The sequence below is a fragment of the Erpetoichthys calabaricus genome, chromosome 9 (genome assembly GCF_900747795.2).
Source record: "Erpetoichthys calabaricus chromosome 9, fErpCal1.3, whole genome shotgun sequence".
Classification (NCBI taxonomy): domain Eukaryota; kingdom Metazoa; phylum Chordata; class Cladistia; order Polypteriformes; family Polypteridae; genus Erpetoichthys; species Erpetoichthys calabaricus.
The window spans coordinates 9,668,577-9,696,343 of record NC_041402.2 but is presented as its reverse complement, the minus strand read 5'-3'; the positions used below and the strand labels follow the sequence as shown (position 1 = coordinate 9,696,343).

The 27,767-nt window shown below is 43.4% G+C and overlaps 1 protein-coding gene across 1 annotated transcript in view; it reads left to right on the top strand.

The window, feature by feature from the left end:
- Positions 1 to 22,718, top strand: part of LOC127529165 (uncharacterized) — a 120,404-nt gene extending 97,686 nt beyond the window's left edge. Inside the window, exon 6 of the mRNA XM_051931980.1 lies at positions 21,550 to 22,718. Within this exon, the coding sequence (XP_051787940.1) occupies positions 21,550 to 22,135 (586 nt within the window). The 3' untranslated portion in view covers positions 22,136 to 22,718. The remainder of the gene's footprint in view (positions 1 to 21,549) is intronic.
- Positions 22,719 to 27,767: the final 5,049 nt, after the last annotated feature.

Genomic DNA, 27,767 nt, shown 5'->3' with positions numbered 1-27,767 from the left:
GGGGTTCTGCTTAAGCCAATCCCAGCCAACACAAGGCAGAAACAAATCCCTAGGTAGAGCGCCAACCCACCACAGGACACACACACACACCAAGCACACACTAGGGACAATTTAGAATCGCCAATGCACCTAACCTGCATGTCATTGGACTGTGGGAGGAAACCAGAGCAGACACGGGGAGAACAAGCAAACTCCACACAGGGAGGACCCAGGAAGCAAACCCAGTTCTCCTTACTGCGAGGCAGCAGCGCTACCACTGTGTATGTGCCCTGCGGTGGGCTGGCATCCTGCCCGGGGATTTGTTCCTGCCTTGCACCCTGTGCTGGCTGGGATTGGCTCCAGTAGACCCCTGTGACCCTGTGTTAGGATATAGCGTGTTGAATAATGACTGACTGACTGACATCTTAGTATGTCCCAGTCCCAGTCGGTCCCAACTACAAGCAGCACACCTGCAGTTGGCGGTGAGTTACGACATTACTATTAAGTAACATATAAAAAAATATTAGTTTTGGGTGTCGTATTCCTTTAAGTAGTCCTCTCAGGTAGTGGCACCAGGGAACTGTAATTCAATGAGGACATCTGCAACAATAAAATACAACAAAGGTTTAAGGACTTGGGAAAAATAAAGAAAGACAATAAAATGTAAAAAAGGCGTACATAAGGGAGCGGAGGAAAAGGACAAACTCAAAGAAAAATGCAAACCCTAACCCTAAAATTCAGAGGACTTGAGCAAATTCTGGTTGATGGCGCACAAATCTCAAGACCCCTTCCCAAAGATTACTAGATGGCTCTGTTTCATCATCTATAGTTGAGTTGTTTAAATGCGAGGCGCACACTCGGCCATGTCACACATTTTCGATGATTTCAGAATTTTTTTTTTTTTGTTTTTCTTTCAAAAAACGTTGAAATGATAATTCAACATCAATTTCCTTGCCACCGCTCTACATGGGAAACATGTAATTTAGTTTAACATGAACTTAAGTGAAGCTGAGTTTGCTGAGGGGCTCGACCCCATTCCAAGTCTGAAGCACATCCATTACCACGCCTAATTTATTTTTTTTTAAAGTGGTTTTGTGTTTTTATTTCCAACAATCTGGCAACATGGCAGACATAACTTTGGCTTTTCAATCCCACCGCTGCCACCATATTATCTCATTAGAGATCAATGACCCCATCATAAAGTTATTTGGCTGTGCTAACATTGTGTTATTTTGTGTTCTAAAAATAATTGGATGGTTCATCAGTATAGAGGCAAAGCCTATAAATGCCAAAATAATTATAATAATAATAATAATAATAATCTTATATTATCGTCCAGATAATTTCTGCATATATGAGCACAATTTCGTTTGCTTTTTCTCATCCATAGAATATTCTATTCATTTAAGAATTGAAATATAGCAATCTGTATTGTTGAGGAGCGGAATGAAGGTCAGTAGGAACAAGATAGAATACATGTGTGTGAATGAAAGGGAGGTCAGATGAGTGGTGAGGATGAGGGGAGTCGAGTTGGCGAAGATGGAGGACTTTAAATACTTGGGATCAACAGTACAGACTAATGGGGGTTGTGGAAGAGAAGTGAAGAAGAGAGTGCAGGCAGGGTGGAGAAGAGTGTCAGGAGTGATTTGTGACAGACAGGTATCAGCAAGAGTGAAAGGGAAAGTCTACAGGACGGTAGTGAGACCAGCTATGGTACAGTGCATCCGGAAAGGATTCCCAGCACATCACTTTTTCCACATTTTGTTATGTCACAGCCTAATTCCAAAATGGATTAAATTCATTTTTTTCCTCGGAATTCTACACACAACACCCCATAATGACAACGTGAAAAACGTTTACTTGAAGTTTTTGCAAATTTATTAAAAATAAAAATATTGAGAAAGCACATGTACATAAGTATTCACAGCCTTTGCCATGAAGCTCAAATTGAGCTCAGGTCCATCCTGTTTCCCCTGATCATCCTTGAGATGTTTCTGCAGCTTCATTGGAGTCCACCTGTGGTAAATTCAGTTGGTTGGACATGATTTGGAAAGGCACACACCTGTCTATAGAAGGTCCCACAGTTGACAGTTCATGTCAGAGCACAAACCAAGCATGAAGTCAAAAGAATTGTCTGTAGACCTCCGAGACAGGATTGTCTTGAGGCACAAATCTGGGGATGGTTACAGAAAAATGTCTGCTGCTTTGAAGGTCCCATTGAGCACAATGGCCTCCATCATCCATAAGTGGAGGAAGTTTGGAACCACTAGGACTCTTCCTAGAGCTGGCCGGCCATCTAAACTGAGCGATTGGGGGAGAAGGGCCTTAGTCAGGGAGGTGACCAAGAACCTGATGGTCATTCTGTCAGAGCTCCAGAGGTCCTCTGTGGAGAGAGGAGAACCTTCCATAAGGACAACCATCTCTGCAGCAATCCACCAATCAGGCCTGTATGGTAGAGTGGCCAGACGGAAGCCACTCCTTAGTAAAAGGCACATGGCAGCCCACCTGGTGTTTGCCAAAAGGCACCTGAAGGACTCTCAGACCTTGAGAAAGAAAATTCTCTGGTCTGATGAGACAAAGATTGAACTCTTTGGTGTGAATGCCAGGCGTCACGTTTGGAGGAAACCAGGCACCGCTCCTCACCAGGCCAATACCATCCCTACAGTGAAGCATGGTGGTGGCAGCATCATGCTGTGGGGATGTTTTTCAGCGGCAGGGACTGGGAGACTAGTCAGGATAAAGGGAAAGATGACTGCAGCAATGTACAGAGACATCCTGGATGAAAACCTGCTCCAGAGCGCTTTTGACCTCAGACTGGGGCGACGGTTCATCTTTCAGCAGGACAACGACCCTAAGCACACAGCCAAGATATCAAAGGAGTGGCTTCAGGACAACTCTGTGAATGTCCTTGAGTGGCCCAGCCAGAGCCCAGACTTGAATCCGATTGAACATCTCTGGAGAGATCTTAAAATGGCTGTGCACCGACGCTTCCCATCCAACCTGATGGAGCTTGAGAGGTGCTGCAAAGAGGAATGGGCGAAACTGGCCAAGGATAGGTGTGCCAAGCTTGTGGCATCATATTCAAAAAGACTTGAGGCTGGAATTGCTGCCAACGGTGCATCGACAAAGTATTGAGCAAAGGCTGTGAATACTTATGTACATGGGATTTCTCAATTTTTTTATTTTTAATAAATTTGCAAAAACCTCAAGTAAACTTTTTTCACGTTGTCATTATGGGGTGTTGTGTGTAGAATTGTGAGGAAAAAAATTAATTTAATCCATTTTGGAATAAGGCTGTAACATAACACAATGTGGAAAAAGTGATGCGCTGGGAATACTTTCCGGATGCACTGTATATGGGCTGGAGACGGTGGCACAGGAGACAGAGCTGGAGGTGACAGAGTTAAAGATGCGAAGATTTGCATTGGGTGTGACGAGGATGGACAGGATTAGAAATGAGGACATTAGAGGGTCAGCTCAAGTTGGACGGTTGGCAGACAAAGTCAGAGAGGCGAGATTGCGTTGGTTTGGACATGTGCAGAGGAGGTATACTGGGTATATTGGGAGAAGGGTACTAAGGACAGAAGAGGAAAAGAGGAAGGCCTATGGAGGTTTATGGATGTGGTGAGAGAGAACATGCAGGCAGTGGCATAGCTAAGGGGGGGCAAGGGGGGACATCTGTCCCCAGGCGCAGCGTCCAGAGGGCGCCAAATTTCCCTTCCCCATTGCCTTTTGGCAAACAGGAGGGGGCGCGAAATCTTCAGTTGTCCCCGCGGAACTGAAAACCCTAGCAACGCCTCTGCATGCAAGTAATCAGTGTGACAGAGCAAGATGAGGAGGACAGGAAGATTTGGAAGAAGATGATCCGCTGTGGTGACCCCTAACAGGAGCAGCTGGAAGAAGAAGAAGAATAGAAATATGAACATCTTTCACCTCATTGTCATTCAAATGGCGTTCCCTTTTAATTGTAAAACCAGTGAGCAGTGACTTATAATGAAGAGTGGGATGCTCAAGTACTCCCCCCTTTTAAAACTGTGCCCCTCCTGAGTTGAGCCTTCAGTCCCATGTAGTCGTTAGCTTGTCGAGAAGAGCGAGAAAAAAAAAGAAAACGCGACAAAGGAGGCGATCGAAATGAAGTGTGTGAATGCTTGATTAAGTTGCCAGCCATCCCGTTTGTGTGTCGGGGCTGAGCGCCGCTCCTCCGACACGATGAAGTCAGTGCAGTGCGGGTGGACTTGGCGGGCTGTCACAATTAACTTTAGGAAACGCGGCGACTGAGTGACATCACAGATGTGCTAAATCCTTTCTGTGGCCCCCGCTGGCTAATCAGCCCGTGGCCGCCGGCCATTGTGGAATGCGTTCAGTTTTTAAAATTGCTTTACACATCTGGAAGCTGAACTTTATTAGCCGAAAAAAAAAATCAAAAGCAAATGTTCTTGGAGTAATCCGAAAATGAGAAACAGGCTGGGGAAATGCTGCTACTCTTGTAAAACGTTACAAACCGATTGAATGAACTTGAGGCGACAATCGACTTCGTTTTCGTGTGTTATGACAAAGAGTCTACGCTCGGACCCCGCGTCCAATTCAGGGGTCCAACGCAGTGGCGTAGCTCGAGTTCGCGCCACTCAATGCGGGGCGGGGCTTCAATTTGCCGCCCTCCAACGTATCTGAATATGTTAACTTATTTAAAAAGAAAATTTAAATGACGTATTGAGAAAAATTGAGATACATTTTGCATAGATTTATTTATATATAGAGAAACAGCAATATTTTTTCACATATAATTATTTGTAAGCATCAACTAGACAAGAATATAGTACAGACGCACTGATATGCCGTGTTCTGATTATTAGTTTAATATAATTACGCTGCGAAAACCACAACCGGTGTGGTGTACAAGTGCTAGGTGGGGATGAGCAACAACGCATTTGGATTGATAACGAAACAAAATTATAAATTGTGAATTAGTTGTTTATCTTCCTAGAAATTATTATCGGTGTAATGTTTCTGTTTATTTTTGTTATTGCCTCATAAATTTCAGCTGCCGTGTCTGATGCCGTCACAGGAGGACCGTCTGAAAATGACTTTTGAAGCATTTGTGGATGAAAATCAGAGAATTTGTCTTTTTTTCATTCATGAGTGATATTTTTCCGAACCCTGCTGCTTACACGTGAAGTGTTCTGGGCCTTTTGGCCAATAATGCCGCCCCCAAAAATGTGCCGTCCCCTCCGCCCGCCACTGGTCCAACGCCAATGCCAGCAACCTGGCAGTCAGTGGCAGGGCATCCTCCTCCAAACACAGGTGGCGCCAATTCATGGGGCCAAATTGACCGGATTTTTTTTGGGGGGGGGGGGGGGGGGGGTCTTTTTTCATTTTGTCCCCATTCCTATTCTGTGTTGATTTTTTTTAGTGATTTGTAAATATTGTTGGCATTATGTAGTCATCTTGGTACGATTTTGTTTCTTATTTCATATCATTTTTTTTCTTGGCTGCTAAAATCAGAAACACCTCTTTCTGGGAATTTGGAAGATCAAGAAACCTTGTGGTGGTCCCATTTGTTTCTGTGCCATTTTGAGTATTTTTGCTTTGTGCCCTAAAGCCAGCCAACCATAACCTATCGTCTATGGGCTCCCCCCACCCAAGCCCCGAGCGAAAGCTTTAGATTCGTCACAAATATCAATCTCCAGTTTTCAACGTTTTAGGGTCCCCTGATACCGAAAACATCGATATCTCGATGATGGGTGTGTATCTATCTTGGTGTCTATGTGTCACTAAAACAGCTGGACGGAAAAATCCCAAACTCGAAACTTAAACCTGTTATGAGATAACGATGTGCTGATTAGTTTTTGAATCAAATTGTGCAAGAGAAAGGGGCACTCGAGAGGAACCCTCAAATACCGTAATTCTGCAATTAATTATGAATTCTTCTCGTCAGTTACAATTGTAATGACCTGTTTTATGATCAGAAAGATCAGAGTGGTAAATAATTACTGAAATGTTAGAGAAGAGTTCGGGTAACTTGGTTCCTGGGGCGCAAACCCTACTGACGCTCACGTCTAAATTATTTTTTTCTTGGCTGCTAAAAACCAGCAAGACCTCTTTCTGGGAATGTTGAAGGTCAAGGAACCTGGTAGTCCCATTTGTTTCTGTGCCATTCTGGGTATTTTTTCGAGACTATTGTCACGAAAATTTGGAACTCCTCAGTTCACAACACTGATGGTGTCACTTGTCATTCACTTTCGCACAACCTTCCATAGATACGCCATAGCGACCGATCAACAAAAATGTGAAAATGGCACTTATGAAGAACAAAATGGCATTGCAGGATTTTCAACATGTTGAAAAATGTACCAGCTATAGAACTGGAAGGAAGAATTTTGAATGAAACTACCGTAACAAATTAACATTACTGGAAAAGGAACAAAAAAGACAAGAAAATGGTGCAAGCGAACACAACACCAGCGATTGGACAGTCGATCTCTCCGTTCGTTTAATGTCTGTTCTCAGAATTCAGACTGATAGTAATGTGTTAATAATAATTCATTTTTATTCGCACCTTGTACTCTCACTTTGAATAGTGGATATACAAAGTCTTCAGACCCCAACACTTTCTGCACACTTTATTGTGCTGTGCATTTAATATTAAATCAATAAACGTGCCATAGTTGCCCAGGGCGGCACGGTGGCGCAGTGGTAGCACTGCTGCCTCGTAGTTAGGAGACCCTGGTTCGCTTCCCAGGTCCTCCCTGCGTGGAGTTTGCATGTTCTCCCCGTGTCTGCGTGGGTTTCCTCCGGGCGCTCCGGTTTCCTCCTATAGTCCAAAGACGTGCAGGTTAGGTGGATTGGCAATTTTAAATTGGCCCGTGTGTGTGCTTGGTGTTTGTGTGTGTCCTGCGGTGGGTTGGCACCCTGCCTGGGCTTGGTTCCTGCCTTGCTCCCTGTGTTGGCTGGGATTGGCTCCAGCAGACCCCCGTGACCTTGTGTTCGGATTCAGCGGGTTGGAAAATGGATGGATGGATGGATAGTTGCCCATCAGTCTACACTCAACATCCCATAATGACAAAAGTTTTCAGAATAGTTTGCAGATTTACTAAAAATCAAGAATTCCGACCCGGGGCAACCCCTAACGCAGTGGTACTCAAACTCTGGAGCAGGCCCCCCTAGGGGGGCGCGAAGTAACAAAAAGGGGGGCGCAAAGATGTAAAAAAAAGAGAACAAGAATCGAAAATATGAAAAATACATCTATTGAAACCAAAACAAATTAACTTAAACTACATTCTGATACTAGAAAAATAAATATAGAGTTAGATAAAAGTCGATAAAAGTTAAGTAAGTATAATAAAATATGCATCTATGATGTATCATTAATTAAAAAAAGAACAAATTGGTATTAGAGGGCTCCTTTCAAAAAAACCTTAAGGGGGCGCGATTAAAACTGTTATGAAAACTCGGGTCGCAAATACTTAAAGGTTGAGAAACGCTGCACTAACGGGAGCAACCGAAAGAAGAAGAAGACTGAGGTAAAATTCCAGCCTAGTCTCTACAAGCTTTGCACACCTGGATTTGGACAGTTGATCCCAATCAAAACCTGAAATTTCACCTTCCTAAAGTATTCTGACTCTTTATTCAGCAGCCTCTTTGGCAGCAATTTTAGCTTGGAGTCTTCTTGGGTTAATCTCTACAAGCTTTGCGCCCCTGGATGTGGGCAGTTGATTCCATTCTTCCTGGCAGGTCCTCTCAAGCTCTGTTATATTAGGCATGAAGTGTCCCTAAAGTGCCACCTTTAGGTCTCCCCACACATATTTATAGTGTTGAACTTTGTACCACTCAAGGACACTCAGAGCCATATTGTTGTCTTGCCTGTTTGCCTTGGGTTGTTGTCAGCATGACAAGGACCTGAAGTGTACAGCCAAGACAACACTGGGGTGGATTGGGGACACGTCTCTGAGTGTCCTGGAGTGGCCCAGACTTGAAGATGGCAGCTTACGGACACTTCACATTCTGTCTAACGGAGCTTGAGAGGATCTGCTGGGAAGAATTGGATCAACTGCCATCCAAAACCAACAGGGGGCAGCAAAGCCAGACGAGAGAGAGGACTCCTGCCTCTGGAGAGAACATCGAGCCACAGCAGGCACAACAACAAAAGGAAACGTTAGTACATGACCCCATCAAAAACCACATAGCCCACTCCAGGACTGTGCAGACCAGAGCAGTAGGCACAAAATGTGCTGCCGTCAAATGAACGACACCAAATGGACATTTCTGTGCTTAGCCACATGGAAACGTGTTGGAATGCGGTGTTCTTCTTTCGCCATGCAAAGCACTTTTTGTTCTGACCAAATAACTCCATTTTTGTCTCGTCAGTCCAAAGCACTTTGTTCCAAAATGAATCTGGCTTGTCTAAATGAGCATTGGCATACAACAAGCGACTCTGTTTGTGGCGTGAGTGCAGAAAGGGCTTCTTTCTCATCACCCTGCCATACAGATGTTCTTTGTGCAAATTGCACTGAATTGTAGAACGATGTCCAGATACACCATCTGCAGTGAGATGTTCTTGCAGGTCTTTTTAGGTGATCTGTGGGTTGTCTGTCACCATTCTCACAATCCTGTGCATATGCCGCTCCTGTATTTCTCTTGGCCTGCCAGACCTGCTGGGTTTAACATCAACTGTGCCTGTGGCCTTCCATTTCCTGATTCCATTCCTTACACTTGAAACTGACAGTTTAAACCTCTGAGAGAGCTTTTTGTAGTCTTCCCCTAAACCAGGAGACTCGACAATCTTTGTTTTCAGATCTTTGGAGAGTTGCTTTGAGGATCCCATGCTGTCACTCTTCAGAGGAGAGTCAAAGGGAAGGAAGCACAACTTGTAATTGACCACCTTAAATCCCTTTATATCTCATGATGGGACACACCTGTCTATGAAGTTCAAGGCTTAACGAGCTCATCACACCAAGTAATCAGCATTGAGCAGTGACAGGCATTCAAATCAGCAAAATGACAAGGGGACCCACATTTGTGCACAGCCAGTTTTTCACATTTGATTTAATTTCATAAAACTAAATACTGCGTCACTAAAAATCTTTGTTTGGAAAACACCGCAGTACTCAGATGTTCCTAGGAAATGAAAGACGTACCACAGTTATCTTGTTTGTTGAAAGGAGAGTCAATTATTATGCAGGCTGAGAGGGGTTCACAAACTTGTTCATATGACTTTATCTATCTATCTATACTTATATAGTGTCTTTCCTATCTATCTATCTATCATATAGTGCCTTTCAATTATATCTATCTTTATATCTATCTATTATATAGTGCCTTTCATTTCTATCTATCATCTATCTATCTAATAGTGCCTTTCAATTCTATCTTTATATCTATCTATTATATAGTGCCTTTCATTTCTATCTATCTATTTATCATACAGTGCCTTTCCATTCTATCTATCTTTATATCTATTATATAGTGCCTTTCATTTCTATCTATCTGTCTGTTATATAGTGCCTTTCCTATCTATCTAACTATTCTATGGTGCTTTTCATGTCTATCTATCTACTGTACAAAGGGGACCTAAAAAATATGGAACTGAAAACCTTTTTTTTTATATAAAGTTCCCAGCAATTCCCTTTCAGTCACCTTCAATATCTTCTTGTCCCATCACTTCTCCCATTTCTGTTAACATTTCCTGTTCCCTTCTTTTGTCACCGTTTTAATTTTGGAAACAAAAAGTAGTCGCAGGAGGAAGTGAGGTTTGGTGAACACGGAGGAGCAGAACATCATGCACGTTGTTTTTGGCCAATCGGCAGTACGGTGCGCGCGGGTGCGCCTGTCGTTTTGGGTGCAGCGCCGTTTCTCTGGACGTGTTTTTTTCCCAGATGCTTTCCCGTAGATGCCTCAGCAATTCAGCGTAATGTCGTTGGTTGTCAGTCTGTCTGCGGGGAACAAACTCTTTATGAATAAGTCCGTCAATCTGCACAAACGCGATCATCATCGTGTCCACCTTTAGTACGACCTGACGTGCTTTAGACGGCTTGGTGGGAAAAACAAATACCAAAGACTCGATTACAGAGTAAACAGCAGAAATACAAACTCAATCAACGCAGCACGACGCCACTCAGCCGACTGATCAACGACACTGTGGACACACGACAGCCGCTGACACCGTCCTCCTGCGCTATACTGACCGATCCTCGTTTCTCTTGTAGCTCTTCTTCTGTCTCTATCTCTACTGTTTTTTTCAGCCTATCTTTCTCTCTTATATAGCGCCTTTCTATCTGCCATACATTTTGTATAGTGTCCTTCCTTTTTTATTTATCTGCTTCATCTCTTTTCCTGTCTGCCCCTTGGTGTTTTTTCTGTCTTTCTCTCTTATACATCGACTTTCTATAACTGTCTATTTTAAATATTGTCTGTCCTTTCTATCTATCTACTGTATCTCTCATAGAACTTTTCCTTCCTGTCCCTTTTATATTGTGTTTTTTCAGTCTTTCTCTCTTATATATTGTCTTTCTATGTAACTATTTTATATAGTTTCTTTCCTATACATCTATCAAATGGTTATAGACCATTTATGTCCCTTTTATATTCTGTTTTCTTTCCTATGTACCTTTCTCCCTTATATAGTGCCTTTCTATCTGACTACTATCGTATATGGTGTGTTTCTTTTCTGTGTCTGTTATAGAATTTTTCCTTCCGGTCTCTTTTATATTGTGTCTTCTTTCTGTCTCTCTTATATAGTGCCTAACCTTTTATAGAGTGCATTTCCTTTTTTTATTTATCTACTTTATCTCTTTTTCTTCCTGTCCCTTTCATATTGTGTTTTTCCTATCTTATAAAGCGCCTTTCTTTGGAACTTTTTTAAATAGTGTCTCTCCTTTTTATTTATCTACTCTATCTCTTTTCCTTTGTGACTCTTTTACTGTATATAGCGCTTTGCTTTTCTTTTATTTTTTCTGCTTATGTTCCTCATGAAGTGAATTTTTTTTCAAATTCCCCTTTCTGTATTACGGGGGTGTTCACTGGAAGCATAGCCAGCCCCAGCAGCGCCTGGCCCAAGGCAGCTCATCCCAGTGCCTATAGGTGCTGACACCGGGCTATTACAGAACTGCCGGACCACCTTATCTGTTTGTCTTTGGGGTGTCAGGAGAAGCTGAGTCACCTGGAGATACCCCAACATGGATACACAGAGAAGGTGTGGAGAACACAAACAGGAACAAGGGCATAATGTGAAGTCGCAGAGAGAGAATGAACCCGGACTCTTGACCACTGGGTCATCACCGTGATGCCCCCCCAAACACTTTTGTACGCTTCATTTCCCTTCCAGGGGATGTGCCGTGTTAGTGTTGTGAGTTCCACTTAATTATTGAACAAATTGACCTAATGTGGCTTGGAATAAGAAGAAGAAAAAGCGCCGATTTTTCTCAGGCTTATTACCTGAGATTTCTGGCACTCTGCGCCCCTCATCGCTCCAGAGATGTCGGCTGTACATCTGCCCCCGCGGCCCCGCGCCACACACTCCGTTGTAAGAAATGGCTGCGGTTTCCGCCTTCTTCTTAAAGGCTTGTTTGAACTTCACATAATCTTCAGCGCACTTCTGGCGCTTGACGGCTCTCTCCTCGTCCTCGTGTTTTTAATTAGCCGCTAATCCCTTCCAGATTCCCACTTGAAACAATACGGCAGCTGTCAAAACTCCCCGCTCCTCTTCACGTTTTCAGCCGTTCTCTACTGGCGTCATTCATACGAAGAGGAAAGGGTGGCACGGTGGCGGCCGCCTCACCACGCTGGGACTCGAGTTCCAGTCCCGTGTTTGCGTGATTTCTGTCTTAACCCCGTTGCACGTCTGGGCACTGTTGGCTTGGTGTGAGGGGGTGAGCAGGAGAATAACACAGACGGGTACACATCGTTTAGGAAAGACGGGCAAAACCGAAAAGCGTGGGGAGTCGCCATTTATTCAAAAGAGAACCAGAATATAAGTCTTCTTCAAAGTAGTGGCATTGGTATGGCCAGCAGCGGGCGCTAACCCTGTGGTCTGCGTGTGGATCGCAATGCCCCCAGTGCAGTGACTGGGATGCTGTGCTGTAAAAATGGCGCCTGTCCTTCGGATGAGACATGAAACTGAACTCATGACTCTCTGTGGTCATAAAATATCCCTGGGCATCCTTCATAAAGGTGTACCCCAATACCCAGGCTAAATTACCCACCAGCATCTAGTCATTCTGCCCACCTAATCATCCCCTAACTCGAATTGGCTGTCTCTCTCACCACATCACCACCGAACAGCTGACGTGTGGCGAGCGCACTCGCGCAAAAATGGCTGCCATCATCCAGGTGGGTGCTGCACATCAGTGGCGGCTGAAGTGACTCCCCACTTACTTGCGTAATGAGAAAAGCGCTATATACATGTAAATAATTATTATTATTAAAAAGGCAAGTGTAAGGGGGATCTCATAGTCATGGGGGACTTTAAATTTCTGAGGTGGGTTGGCACCCTGCCCGGGATTGGTTCCTGCCTTGTGCCTTGTGTTGGCTGGGATTGGCTCCAGCAGACCCTCGTGACCCTGTGTTCGGATTCAGCAGGTTGGAAAATGGATGGATGGATTACTCGCTTAGCCGGATGTAATTGTTGACGATTTGGCCTGATCCTGATCTGTCGGTTTTTTGAAACTCTTGCTGGAAGTGTTGTCATAGCAGCACATCCTAATCCTCAAAGCTGCTCGGAGCGGGTTTGTTCCACGTAAACAAGGATTAGTTTACACACGTGATCAGTGACGGTGCGTGGAAGTCATCCAGTCATGGCTTCGCCGTTCATGAATGAGCGACCAATTGATATTGGTGCGCAAATTATAAGAAGAGAATTTCATATAGAGAGGGTTTTGCGCGATCGGCAAGATCCTTTATTGCTCCCGGAGGAAATTCTTTTCGAAAGATACCGCTTTAGCCGAGGGGGCATATTGTACCTCAAAGATTTATTAGCACCTTATATTCGAAGTCAAACTTGGCGAAGTCGGGCTCTCACAACCACACAGACAGTAGGCATTGCTTTGAGGTTTTTTACAAGCGGCACTTTTTTATATACTGTAGGCGATGCGAAAAATCTAACTAAAAGTGCAGTTTGCCAGGCAATTCATAAAGTCTGTTTGGCTCGGAAATATTTCCTTCGGGTTTTCATTGTGTTTCCTGGACACCTGCGTGTGCAGACAATAAAAGAGGCGTCTCATGCCATTGCAGGTAGGTAATACACAGGCTAAAACACCCACAGTTCCATGAAGAATCTCACAATCAGCCTAACATTCTCATTACCCAGGATTTCCAAATGTGATTGGGCCACATGGGACTGATCACGGTGGAGTTTGATTAAACATTATTTGGAAAATGTACCTCTCCTCCTGATGAATAATCAGACACAGTGTCTTCATGAAATATTTGACCTTCGTCAATATCTCGTTTGTCAGACACAGGTTCTAGGGATATGACATTCCCTGCAACTGACCCAACAACAAAAAAGAGGGCTATATAGAACATACCTATGGCACACATGGAGGACAAATATATGCAATGACCATCCTTTACCTGAAATGATGTGACCACTGCATCCTGCCACTGGTTCTGAGGAGGAGCTTCCCCCTGGAATGCCCTCAGAAACAGGGCGATGGGCATTTTGCTGCAGAGCCAACTCTTCTGCAGGGGTTAGGTCTGGACCACGTGGACCTCCACCTGTTTTTTGCTTGTCTGCCTCCTTATTAGCTTTAAAATTAATGTTTTTTATATTATATATGATTATTTATGTCAACAGTTCTTTAAATAGTTATATACCAACATTTACCAGTTTGAAGTATATTCTTGTACTTCACTTTAACCTGTTCCCATGTTCTCCTTGATCTGGAATTATGACATATTAAATAATAATTAACCTGACACATAGGAAATTAAACGCTGCATTCAGTAAGTACAATGCACATTACTTAGCGTTTAATTTGTCGGCCACTTTTTGCCAGCCATCTTTTCTGGTCTGGGCTGCTTTTGCAGTGTTACCTCTTGTGCATATTAAATCTTGACATTCTTCATGTCCTTCGAATAAAAGGTCTTGCGCCGCGTGTGTGAAAAATAAAATCCACCCATTCTTTCGTCATTTTGTTACAGCCTATCAAAGACTTGCTGATCATGTTTTCTAGACTCAATACATATGGGCTTTTCACTCAGCGCGGGCACGCGCATTCATCTCGTATGATTAGATCCAGCTAAACTAATCTAATACACAGCTGCGTTTGAAAAACCGACCTATCCCGGAGGAGTGTCACTGGCATTAACTTATCCAAGATGAGGCACCTGATCTCGGATGATTTAAGCAACATACAAAAAAATACCCCCCAGGAGTTTCTAGGCGTAATCAGTAGCTGTTTTTTAAATACACCAGCTTGGTGGTGGGGCGGAGCCAGTTTAGGATAAAATCAGTCGTGACCACAAGGGGGAGCCATAGGGAGCCCCCAAACCACAGACATTGCACTTGTATATTGCGTGGATTATTGCTCTAACAGTCTTTTATTCTTTTCAGGTACTTCTTCTTAAACCTCTTTCAGCAATCAGCCATAATAACCATACAAATCAATAATCAATCGATAAATCCGTCTCCTTCCGTCCTCCGATGAGTTTTGTCTTTTTCTCTGGCGTGGCGTGGCAGGGAATCTGCTGTTTCACATCAGGGAATCAAGAGTCGGGAGGCAGCAGATTCCTTTCATGTCGGACCCTGGAATGCTTCTGGTGCCACGCCATGTCAGAATGGCCATATAAAAAGTGTGGAGTTCCCCCCTCACCCCCCAATACCGCCCCCAACCCCGCACTGTGCCCTCTAATGATCCCCAGGAAGCCTGACAGGACTGCGCTTTCCCAAGCACCCCTGCTCGGGTCGCCCAATTGAGTTATCGTATGAGGACCACTGCCACCTAGTGTGTGTCGGGGGGAATGAAACAAATCCCGATCCTCATCTTGTCCTAGTCCATCTGTTATCTCATCCCGGTCGGGTACAATTATCTCTTTGTCCCACCCGCCAATTTTGTTTTCGTCGTCACGCTGGCCTCCCGTCCAGTTAATGTTACGTCCTCTGATCCAGCCGGAATGGCCGTTCACCTCCTACACAGGATAAAACTGACAAGGGGCATTGATTGAATCACCAGGGTCAAATGGCCATAATATAACAGAGTTTCTGACACATGAAGTGACATTTTAATTTTAACAGGGCAAACTTTGAGCAGATGCGCCAAAGCTTCAGTAATATAAACTGGGGTAAGCTGTTAAGTGTTAAGAGACGGTTCTATTAAATAAGGGCGCGCACAAAAAGGCGAGCTTCAAAAGGGCGACCTCAATTGGGCGCGGCGAATAAAGGCAAACGCAACGAAATTATTGCAGAAAATGTATTAGATAAAGACAATGATTGAACGTATAAAAAAGGCTAAAGCAAGAATATTAAAACATTCGCTCAATTGAGGTCGCCCTTTTGAAGCTCGCCTTTTTGTGCGCGCCCTTATTGAAGGATACCTTTAGGGACATTTTAAGAGACATTTACATTTATTGGCTTAGCAGATGCTTTATCCAAAGTGACTTTCAAAGGAGGTAAACATAACCGAGTAATATTAGGCTGTTTGTTCACACTGAAAAAAAGGGAAATGGCAGGTTGTTACATTTACAAGAATGTATTTACTTTATATTACATGTATTCTTTATGTTCCACTTTTGAACATAACTCGATCATGTTAAATTTATTGAATCTTGTGGGATGTGCAATACTGTATGCAAATTTCAGTCATTTAGGTAGAAGTCAAAATAGTTATAGTTAGTCCTCACCGGAAATTACGCACCAAGCGGATTTATCATCAGCAGAGGTTGGATAATTTGGCGGTAAAGTCATGTGACTTTCAAAGAAGCAACAGGTTGTTCGTTTGAGTTATTGTCGCTGGTGTAGAGCAAAAGGTTAGTGAAATAAAAGTTAAAAAAAATAAAAAACACACAAACACACAACGAGAAATATTCAGATATTCATTTAAAATACTTAATCCCACAGACCAACGTTACTCCGTTTTGCGTTTTTTGTATTCTCTTTTAATGTTTTATTAAAGCATCAGAATTAAAAGCTTTTTAAAAACAACTAAATATTTCAATTAAGGTCAAAATTGAAATCCGTTTTTTTTTGTACACCACTCTATACTTTCGTTTGTATTGAATGACTATGAATTATGTGGCACAGTGGCACAGCTGCTGCCTCGCAGGCTGGAGGCCCGGGTTCGCTTCCCGCGTCTTCCCTTGACATGAGCCGTGTTTATTTAACATAATTAATTTGACAGAGAACGAAAAAGTTTCATTCATTTTATATAAAAATATCATGTTGTTTCAGAATATAATAATTTAGTACATTAAGCATAGTTGAATTATTTTTGATAAAAACAATTTTATTATGTGAAACCGATGTACATATTTTTTTTTATTTTAATCTGACATGCCATTTTTTTCAGTGCCGCAAGTGTAATAGAACAGGTAACAAAAGTTGATTGCCACAAGTGAAAAGCTGTAATAACTTATACATTTACAATCATGCATTACAACCACTAAAGCAATTAAACAAATTAACCAAGTGTATAAAGTATCGCAGAGCAAAGTTTTTCTTTATCAGTTCTACAGATACTCACAGAAGAGATGAAACTTCAATCGCTTCTTAAATACATTGAGGGAGTCAGCAGTACGGATGGGGGTGGGCAGCCTGGTCCACCACCTATAGGAACTCCACAGGAAAAAAGATGGGATTGAGACTTGATGCCACGTAGAGGCGGCATCACCAGACGTTGGCAGACCAGAGAGGGCGAAAGGGAGCATGGCACCTCACCAGTGTCTCCATATACTCAGATGCAGCCCACTGACTACTCTGTAGGCAATCATCATCGATTTGAATTTAATGTGTTCCCAATGCCTTGACCTGAAGAGAGGAGTGACACGTGCCCGTCTCGGCTGGTTAAATACAAGAGGGCGCGCTGCATTCTGGATCATCTGTAGTGACTTCATAGCACATGCGCGTAACTCCTGCGAAGCGAGTTGGGTACTCGTGTGTTAAAACCACGCCACTGGTACAGGCAAGAGAAACACGTCATCGTTTTTTACATTCGTTTATTTACAAAACAAACACAAGAACACGTAAAATGTGATTTTTAATTGCGTTTGAAATCTGTCACAAAGTTTCTAATATTGTTAAGTATACTATCTCCGTTGAGTTTAGTTCTCCACAGGAATTCGCACAAGTAGGAATTTATTTTAAAAAGTGGACAGGGAGGGAATGGAGAAGCGCTATCTGGGTTGAGTGCCACTGTAAAAAATGTCAGTAAATTTAACGGTAAAGATACCGTGAATGGTGAAAGTAAAATAACTTTTCTGAAAAAAAAAGGAAAGTTGCCTTATGTTCTACTGAAAATTACCTGTATATCTTAAACAATACATCTATCCATCCATCCATTTTCCAACCCGCTGAATCCGAACACAGGGACACGGGGGTCTGCTGGAGCCAATCCCAGCCAACACAGGGCACAAGGCAGGAACCAATCCTAGGCAGGGTGCCAACCCACCGCAGGACACACACAAACACACCCACACACCAAGCACACACTAGGGACAATGTAGAATCGCCAATCCACCTAACCTGCATGTCTTTGGACTGTGGGAGGAAACCGGAGCACCCAGAGGAAACCCACGCAGACACGGAGAGAACATGCAAACTCCACGCAGGGAGGACCCGGGAAGTGAACCCAGGTCCCCAGATCACCCAACTGCGAGGCAGCAGCGCTACCCACTGAGCCACCGTGCCGCCTTAAACAATACAGTTCTTTATTATTTATAGCCAAGTTCTGTAAAATGGATATTTTTCTGCCTTCAAAATATGCTACATACCGTTTACTGATACATTGCAGTTACACTGAAAAAATCGTTGTTAATTTTGCAGTGTAAAACTGCTAAATAGCGAAGGTAGACAGCTGTAAAATGTAAAACGGTAAAGCGCTCTTTCAGTATCTCCGACGTTATGATATTTGCATAAGGAAACGCCCCCCTTTACCGTATTGTCCCTAGTGAACCGCATTCCTTTACAAAGGAGAGAAAAGAAAAATCGTGAGTGGTCTCCCCTGGACTTTCTCGTATACTCAGATATGGGGATGGATATTCGAGGAGTAAACCGCCAGACAATGATTATATTTTTATATTTTGTACATTAAAGAACCATCAACAACAAATCAAATCAAATCAAATTAATAATACATTAAACAAGTAAAGTTGAATAAATCGGACGCTGCAGCTGCATGAATAAAAAAGTACCACTTCTAGTTAGCGGAAATAGCCCGAAAGTTGATAGAAATGTACGTTTGTACCTAATACTTGTATGCAAAATTTGACCTAAGTGATAGCGTACTCAAGTAATTGTGTTTACATACACACACACACATACGCACAGATAGACATAATTCCAAAAATGGTATTTTCGGACTCAGGGAGGTCTAAAACGTCGAGATACATCAAAATCTCGAAAGGGAATTTTTGGACGATTACAATACTTTCATAATGCTACGATTACGAGCAAGTAAAAATGAAACGAAATTAGCAGATTTATTTTTCCGTGCGTGCTGAAGGTTTTTTGGGGTTATGGAAGCTGATTTATGGTGGGTTGTATTCGATAAGCTGGCACACTTGTAGGACACCGTACACCAGAAAAGCAAACTTCTCCACCAGTCAATGTTCCTTAAACATTGAATTCTTTACAAAGTGTATAATTAAATGATGCAACACGTTTGCTGTTTGTTGTTGTTGTTACTTTACTAAGGCAGACTGTGTACTGGTATTTCATTCTGACAACATTACAGTGCATGGACTTCGGGCTATGGTTTAAACGTTCACTTCTTTTGTAATGTGTTATAAAGAAAAAACAGTTATTTACTACAAAGTTATACCGTAGACCTAAAAATATGGTCACCTAATTTTTCATGGCAAAATTCTGGCAACCACAGCGGACAGTTTTTTTTACCGTAAATGTAACATTTTTTTACAGTATGGCGGGGTTATAATACACAAGTATATACCATGAGCTCCAGCAGTCCAGACGCGACTAGAGCGAAATCTGGACCAGAAGTTGTCAGATATGGTCTGATCTTGCCGATGTTGAACCTGCAAGAACAAGAAACAGTAAAAATGTGGTCAGAAAAAGCTGCTCGTCAATGACCACCCCAAGGGTACGTACTGACTTGTCAGGTGTTAGCAACAATGAGCCAAGCTGTACAGAGATGGGGAGATGAGCAGACTTGCTGGCTGGGATCACAAGAAGCTCCGTTTTTTTTCAGGTTGAGCTGTAGATGGTGGTCCTTCATCCAGGTTAAGATATCAGTAAGACATGCAGAGACTCAGGCTGACACCGTAATGTCCTCCGAAGGCACTATATAAAGATAGATAGATAGTGAAAGACACATTATAAGATAGATATGAAAGGCACTATATGATAGATAGATAGATAGATAGTGAAAGGCACTATATAAGATAGATATGAAAGGCACTATATGACAGACAGAGAGATACATTGATATATATGAAAGGCACTATAGATAGATAGATAGATAGTGTCACAAAAGACTGGAGACAGTCAAAAAGGTTTAGGGGCAGCCACCCGTATATTATGATCCTGGCTGCAAAAGGTTGAAAATGATTAAGTAGTTTATATGACTGAGTTCAAAACAGAACTCAATATGTGGAGGTAAGATGGCAGTTTTAAGGGCTTGTGGAGTAAACGATCTATGCCGGAACCGGAAGTGACGTCTTTGGGATCGGAAGTGATGTCATCAGAAGCGCCAGAACCTAGGTGGGATTTCCCGTGAATGGTCTTCAAGAAACTGGGAGAGACAGTCAGCACACTCCGCCACCCCCTGGTCTGATGTAGTATTATAATTACTCAACCCCTTTAGCCGCCTCCTAATCACACGTGTGTGACAATAGATAGATAAATAGATTTGAAAGGAACGATAGATAGATAATAATAATAATAATAATTCATTACTAGATAGATATGAAAGGCACTATATAAGACAAGATTTTTTCCTCTCAATTTCTGAAAGAATTAAAAAAGTCTGTTCCTTAAATCTGCAAATAAAATGTGATGACTCGTCTTAAGTGATGAACACCATCAATCTCCTTAATTGTGGATTTTCTGAAGTTCTTCCAATTTTTGGGGGTTTTGCTTTCTATAAATTTGCCAGCGCACATTTCGTTCTTGTCTGTCTTGCTTTAAATCTAATCAGATCCAGATGAAATGTCAATGTGAACAAATCCTTTTTAATTTTGCTCAATACAGTAAAGATTGGCAATGCATACAAGTTAGAGGTCTGTCATCTCTGTAAATAGTTACATAAATGTGTGAATGAGGCCTCCAAATCAGGCCAAGAACGTAACCGCACCCTGCCCATAAGTGACTCTCCCAGGTCAGGTAGCCTCCATCTGTTACCTGCAGGCTGTGGTCTTAATTGGCCTAAAAATGAGATGATGGTTTAAAAATTTCAATGTGAAACAAATATCCCAGAATTGTACCAAAATGCTCTAGAAGGGAAATGGTGACAGTAAACCTCTGGCTTGTGAACAGAAGTGTAACAATAATTCTTTAGAGAAGGAGATGTTAACAAAACGGAACATAAGAATAAAAGACATTTGACAAACGAGAGGAGACCACTCAGTCCATAACAGCTAAGCTGTCCTAATATCTCATCCACATTGCACTTCCTCTTAGCCTCCACTAGGTGTCCTCGAGTTTGTGATTTTCACCATTTAGTTGAAAGAATTCTGCTTGCTCTACTTTAACAAAGCCTATGAGGATTTTGAAGACCTCAATTAGGTTCCCCCTCACCAATACTAGTTATAACAAAATGCTCAAAAGAGCAAAAAAAAAAAGGGATTTGCCAGAAAAGGCAACCCAACCAGTGCTGATACTCAAGTCCAAGGCCGAATTAGAGGAAACAGAGCAAATATTTCACAAAAAACAGAAACTCTTATAACTTAGGCCTTCTCACAAACTCAGTGGTCCGCTGCTCAATTTCTATCTTTAACTCAATTTAGTGTCAGAAGGAATTGGTTCCTGCCTTGTGCCCTGTGTTGGCTGGGATTGGCTCCAGCAGACCCCCGTGACCCTGTGTTCGGATTCAGCGGGTTGGAAAATGGATGGATGGATAGTGTCAGAAGGAGGACGTTAGGGTGGCCCCACCTCCTGGGGTACCACCCACAGGACCCCCATGTATGGAATGAACACACATTTAAAATGGCAGAGTACATATAAGAAACAATAACCAAAACTAATAAAAATAACGCAAAACAACAATAAAAAATTATTAATGCTCACGTATCATTGCTTTGTTATTATTATTAACACACACGTTTATTTGCATATTTACTGATGCATTTAACGTGGTCTAAGATATTCATCCGTAGTCATCTTCCCAAAAGCCCTAAAACTATTTTAGTCTCTCACAGTTTGGCCATTTCACATTCATTCTTAGTATTTCTTGTTAATTCTTACAGGTTCCAGATCCCATTTCAAGAAGGCTTGGGCACTATGCATTATCTGGATGCAGACCATGATGAAGAAGAACAAGAAGAAGAAGACACAAGCATGATGACAACCAGTAAGAAGCCTCCTGCCAAAAACCCACCAGGTCGACAAATCCAAAATGTACCTCGGAAGAGAAAACAAATGACGTCTGGTCACAACAATCCTACTGCAACTTCAACTGTTCTTCCAAGTGGCTGCCCTGGCATCAGTGGTCATTCCAGTGGAAAAGCCAGGCACCTACTGGAAGAAGCACGAGATGACGCCATGAACCGTGTAGAGGATACGCGGGAGGACAGGAGCTCGAGCCACAGTAGTGTGAGGAAGTCAGACACTAATTACTACGAGAGGGCTCGTCTCATGTCCGGATGTGGGGACAGCAGCAGGTTGAAGACCACAAAGACCATTGAATTCAGCCAACATGGCCCGAGGGAGACCAAGACGGTGTTGGTGATCCAAGCCAGTAAAGGCCCACCAAGGCCTAGAAGTGGAGTCTCCATAATGACCGGAGTGGATGGTATTCGGGCATCCCGTCTGGAGGCTTCATCTCTCTGCTAATCATGGACAGTGCAAGGTGGTGTTCTTTAGAGGGTCATTATGTAGGATGACCAATGCGAGCCAATGGAGGACCAAATATGGGTTTGAAATCTCCAAATCCTGACTACAAAGATTGAAAGGGTTTGCCTTCATGTTATCCATCCAGTGACTGATCCCACTAAGTCCATTTTAGGGCCGCCAGAGTGAATCTCAGAAGGGACCACCCCTGGACAGGAGACTGGTGTATGACCACGTATGATAAATTGCAAACCCACATTCATTCAAATGTTAACACTTCGATACTTCAATCTTCATTTTCATCCGGGTGGGCTCACTGTCCGAATCAAAGAAGCCAATAGCTGTTGATATTCTGGGCCGGCCTTTTGCTGTGATGTTCCAGCTACAACCGAGGTCTTCCCATAGGGCCATCTCATTGGAGGTCTACCAGAATGTCATCAGACATGCGTACCACATTTCTTACCCACGGGTACTTTCATTTTAACATTGCCATGATAAGTCCACAGCAGATCATCTTTTTCTATATCTTCTTATCCTCTGCATCTTCCTCTGTTAAACCCACCACCTTCGTGTCCCTTCTCACCACATCCATAAACCTTCTCTTAGGCCTTCCTCTCTTCCCCTTACCTGGCAGCTGTATCCTTAGTACCTTTCTCTCATTATACTCAGTATCTCTCCTCTGCACATGTCCAAACCAATGCAATCTTGCCTCTCTGACTTTGTCTCCAGACTGTCCAACTTGAGCTGACCCTCTAATGTCCTCATTTCTAATCCTGTCCATCGTTAATTCTGCCACCTCCAGCTCTGTCTCCTATTTTTTTTTTTTGCTCAGTGCCACCATCTCCAACCCATATAACATAGCTGGTCTCCCTACTGTCTTGTAGACCTTCCCTTTCACTCTTGGTGGTACCCGTCTGACACTCTTCTCTAGCCATTCCACCCTGCCTGCACTCTGTTCTTCACCTCCCTTCCACACTCCCTGTGATACACCAAATTTCCTCATTTTCGATATGATCTCTGAGCGATTCTTTTGGCGTCCATCTCTTCATTCGCATGCTGTGTGACTCGAAGCTCCTCAGCATCCGTTTCCATAGATTCTAAATCTCACAGCCATAGATCATCGGCGGTAAAACCATGCAGTTAAATGCATTTGCTCTTCTTTCGGTGGTTAGGATCTCTTGTAATGTTAGGTTTGTGCGGTTGAAAGTGAGCCGTACTCCGTCTCCGTCGAGTGCTGTGTGGAGCTAATCACGTGTATGAACTGGTGACTTTCATCAGAACTAAACCACGGAGGTGAGCCCAATGTCCTGCCTGCACTCTCTTCTTCATCTCCCTTCCACACTCCCTATAATACACCAAATTTCCTCCATTTTCGATATGATCTCTGAGCAATTCTTTTGGCGTCCATCTCCTCATTGCATGCTGTGTGACTCGAAGCTCCTCAGCATCCATTTTCCGTAGATTCTCAACCTCACAGCCATAGATCATCGATGGTAAAACCATGCAGTTAAATGTATTTGCTCTTCTTTCGGTGATTAGGATCTCTTGTAATGTTAGCTTTGCGAGGTTGAAAGTGAGCCAAGCTGCAGTTCCGCATAGCGATATCTCTCCGTCGAGTGGTGTGTGGAGGTAATCACGTGTATGAACTAAACCACGGGAGGTGAGGCCAATGTCCTTTTCCAACCTATGTAATAAAATAGAATGGTCAGTGACATTGAATGCTGCACACAAATCTAACAACAAGGGTACTGTGGGACTTCCTTCTTTGGAGGATATCAGAATGTCGTTTAAAATTCGGGTCAGTACCGATTGTGTACTGTGACTGGTGCGGAAGTCAGACTCGAATTTCTCAAAAAAAAAGTGGAGATGTGTGAGGTGAGACTGCGTATTGTAGAATGGGTTGAAACAGGTCTATAATTACTAACCTGTTATTAACATTTAAAATAGGTCTACAGGGTGGGGTATAAAGATTTCCCACCTTTCGAGGGAGAACTGTGCGGGATGTAGTGGAGGTAGAGAGGTGGGTTAAGTCTCGTTAACCTGCTACCATGTTCAGTACCCATCATGTGTTGGACCAGTTTTGTTGTTCAAGCGTATTATCAGAACAGTCATTCTGTTTATAGCGACGCAGAGATTGTTCTGTACACACTTCGCACTCGGTCGAAATGCATCTGTACCGGATCGGAAAACGATTTTGTTATGGATTTCTAACCTTCGGGCAACTGGGTCCACACTGAAAAGAAAATCACCTGGCAGACCAAGGACAGAACATGTGTGGTTTCAACAGCTCACACAGCACAACGTTCGCTCAGAGCGTTGAGGGAAATGTTCCCTGGGCACTTGATCACTTTAAGGAGAGACGTGGGGTGGCCGGCACGATCACCAGATTTAAGCCCATGTGACTTTTTCCTTTGGAGGGGGATACCTAAAGGTAAAGGTTTTCAAACATCATCCTCGATCTCTTGAGGATTTGAAGGAAAGGATCAGACAAGAAATCGATGCCATTCTGCCTCAGATGACCCGGAGAGTGATGGAGAACTTCCGGGAACGTCTTCAGCAATGTATTGCCAACGACGGGCACCACTTGTCTGATATGATTTTTAAAACCAATTCAGACAAAACTTTTTTTTATGAAATTTTCATAAATATATACAATTTTTTTTTTAGATAGCTTCATTCATTTTTTTATACCCCGTCAAAATGTGGGAGATCTTTATGCCCCACCCTGTATAATCATTAACCTTCTGAACCCAGTAGGCTGGTTTTGGTGACAGCAGCATAGCGGTTGCCACTGAGTTCCAAACCTTTGCACAGAGAAGTCCCAGGTTCTCATTTAATGTTTTGATGTTCTCATTCAGGAATGAACCATCGATAAAGCTAAGAATGGTTGACGACAGAACAGCCGTTGAGCATTTTTACACTGGTTTTGGTGCGCTGGGTCAAAGGAACAACCAAAAATTCTTCATTTTAGAAGCGAATGTTTTAAATGTCATCGGCAAACCGCTGGAGTTTCTCACCATCGATGTTGATGCCTCTGTCTTTCCAACTTAATTCTTTGGAAGATTCCTCCTAGAGTCGCTGTGAATAGGTTTGACAAACACCTCGACGTATTTGGAATGATGATTAGATGCTAGAAGAGCGTAACGTCCATTGAGCAGTCTTGGCTTATTGACTCGAGTGTATAAAGGAGACAAAATAGAAAAAAGATTTGGGGGGGATCCACCCGGTATATTGTAACAAGCAATGCTATTCAACTGGACGAGAGTAGTCATAAGAGACGGAGTCAGAGCGTGACTAGGCGGTTGGGTCTTTATAGGTGGTGGGCAGGAAAAGGCGGGTCCTTATTACGAGGGCGTGGTCTGGCAGCGAAAGTGGGTGGAGCTCAAGTTGGGGTTTTCTTCTGGTGGTCTGTGGATGAGGGAGGAAAGACATTAATGCACTTCATCACGTCTTACCTTCATATAAGTACTTTGACTGCCTCCAATGCACGTGTGTGTGTGACACCGGATATACGTCTCATCTACGCCTGAGTTTCTCAAGGTTGTTCACTGTTGCGTTTCTCTCCATGCTGTCATACGCTTTCTTATAATCCATTGTGACCACCAGGGGGCATAACTACACAATGCAATCTCAGGTTCAAACACAAGCTCTTCTTTATCAGCAACATCCATCCAAACATTATCCAACCCGCTATATCCTAACTACAGGGTCATGGGGGTCTGCTGGAGCCTATCCCAGCCAACACAGGGTGCAAGGCAGGAAACAAACCCCAGGCAGGGCGTCAGCCCACCGCAGGGCGTACACACACACATGGCAAGCACACACTAGGATCGCCAATGCACCTAACCTGCATGTCTTTGGACTGTGGGAGGAAACCAGAGCGCCTGAAGGAAACCCACGCAGACACAGGGAGAACATGCAAACTCCATGCAGGGAGGCAGCAATGCTACCACTGCACCAACATGCCGCCCCTTATCAACAACACCTTTACAGTTCTCCAAATTCTCTCCTGCAGCAATGTCACACCTCAGTAAATCTTTTTCTCCTTCCACACCTCCCTTGAAGCCTCATTCAAACTCTTCCAGACTCGGACTGCCCTTGCAGGGAACACGGCTTCTTTTATGCCAGACCCAGGAGTACGTCCGGTGCCACAGCATTGCACACTGGAAGCATTTCCAGGTCAGGTGAAAGTCTTTTAAAAAGGCTCCCCCTGGTGGCATCCAAGAAAAACAACAGGGCTGTCCCATGGGACTACAATTCCCAGCCTGTCCTGTGGACATTCCTATGGGTGTCCCTCCAGTGGGATGCTGCCTCCGTGTGTACAGTGTGGGAGTTTCTATCTATCTATCTATCTATCTATCTATCTATCTATCTATCTATCTATCTATCTATCTATCTATCTATCTATCTATATGACTTTGGGAGGCAGACGCCCCCTTGTCCTTTCATTGTGGCCTTCCTTTCTGGCCAGAAGCCAGCCTCCATCCTGAATGGGACACCCGTCCACCCAACACATCATTCACACCATGAACACAAGACATTGAGGCATGTTTGCTTGTTCCATTAGCTGATTGTAGGCGGTCAAAGGCTGAGCACCCTCTTTGAAGGCGGCCAGCTTTTCAGGCAGTTCATCCAGAGAAAAGCAAATTGAGACGCTGGGAGAGCATAGTCTGGTCTCCGTCCAAATCGTAATACCAGAGATGGGGGTGCGAGGACAGGGGTGGACTGATGACACTCCATTCCAGTGTCCCTTTGCTCTAGGTGTTCTGAATTTGCTTTTGCAATGATGGGGTTATGGAGAGCCAGAGCCAATCCCAACAGCACTGAGCACGAGGCAGGAGCCAGACATGGATGGTACTACTCAACCTTACGCCGGCCTTCACTCGTACCCAGACAGATTAGGGTCGCCACTTAGTCAAAGGGGCATGGATAGAATGTGTGGACTTTACACACAAAGAATTGAAACCTGTGCTACTCATATTAGGTTTATTTTATATAGTGCCTTGCTTTAGTGATCTCCACCCCACGCTGCTTTTTGTAATTTACAAGAATATAATGGATTTCGAGTCATCTACTCACATCCAAAGAGTCCAAGGTGAGAACTGAGCCAGCAATCTACCGGCTTTATATAGCGCCTTTCTGTAATGAACACCAACTAAAGGCAGTGAGCTAAAACTGGTGACCGAACAGACAGCTTTGCAATTTAATATAGTATACCGACACACTACAATACAACTGGTCACATATAATTTTACATTCTACACACAGGCTGATTATAGGACTTGTTCTGTACAGACAGCTCTGTAGTTTTATATAGTGCCTTTCAAACGTGGCTATCATCCTGATGCACTATAATGCAAATGGTCACTTATCCATCCATCCATCCATCCTTTTTCCAACCCGCTGAATCCGAACACAGTGTCACGGGGGTCTGCTGGAGCCAATCCCAGCCAACACAGGGCACAAGGCAGGGAACCAATCCCGGGCAGGGTGCCAACCCACCGCAGGACACACATAAACACACCCACACACCAAGCACACACTAGGGCCAATTTAGAATCGCTAATCCACCTAACCTGCATGTCTTTGGACTGTGGGAGGAAACCCACGCAGACACGGAGAGAACATGCAAACT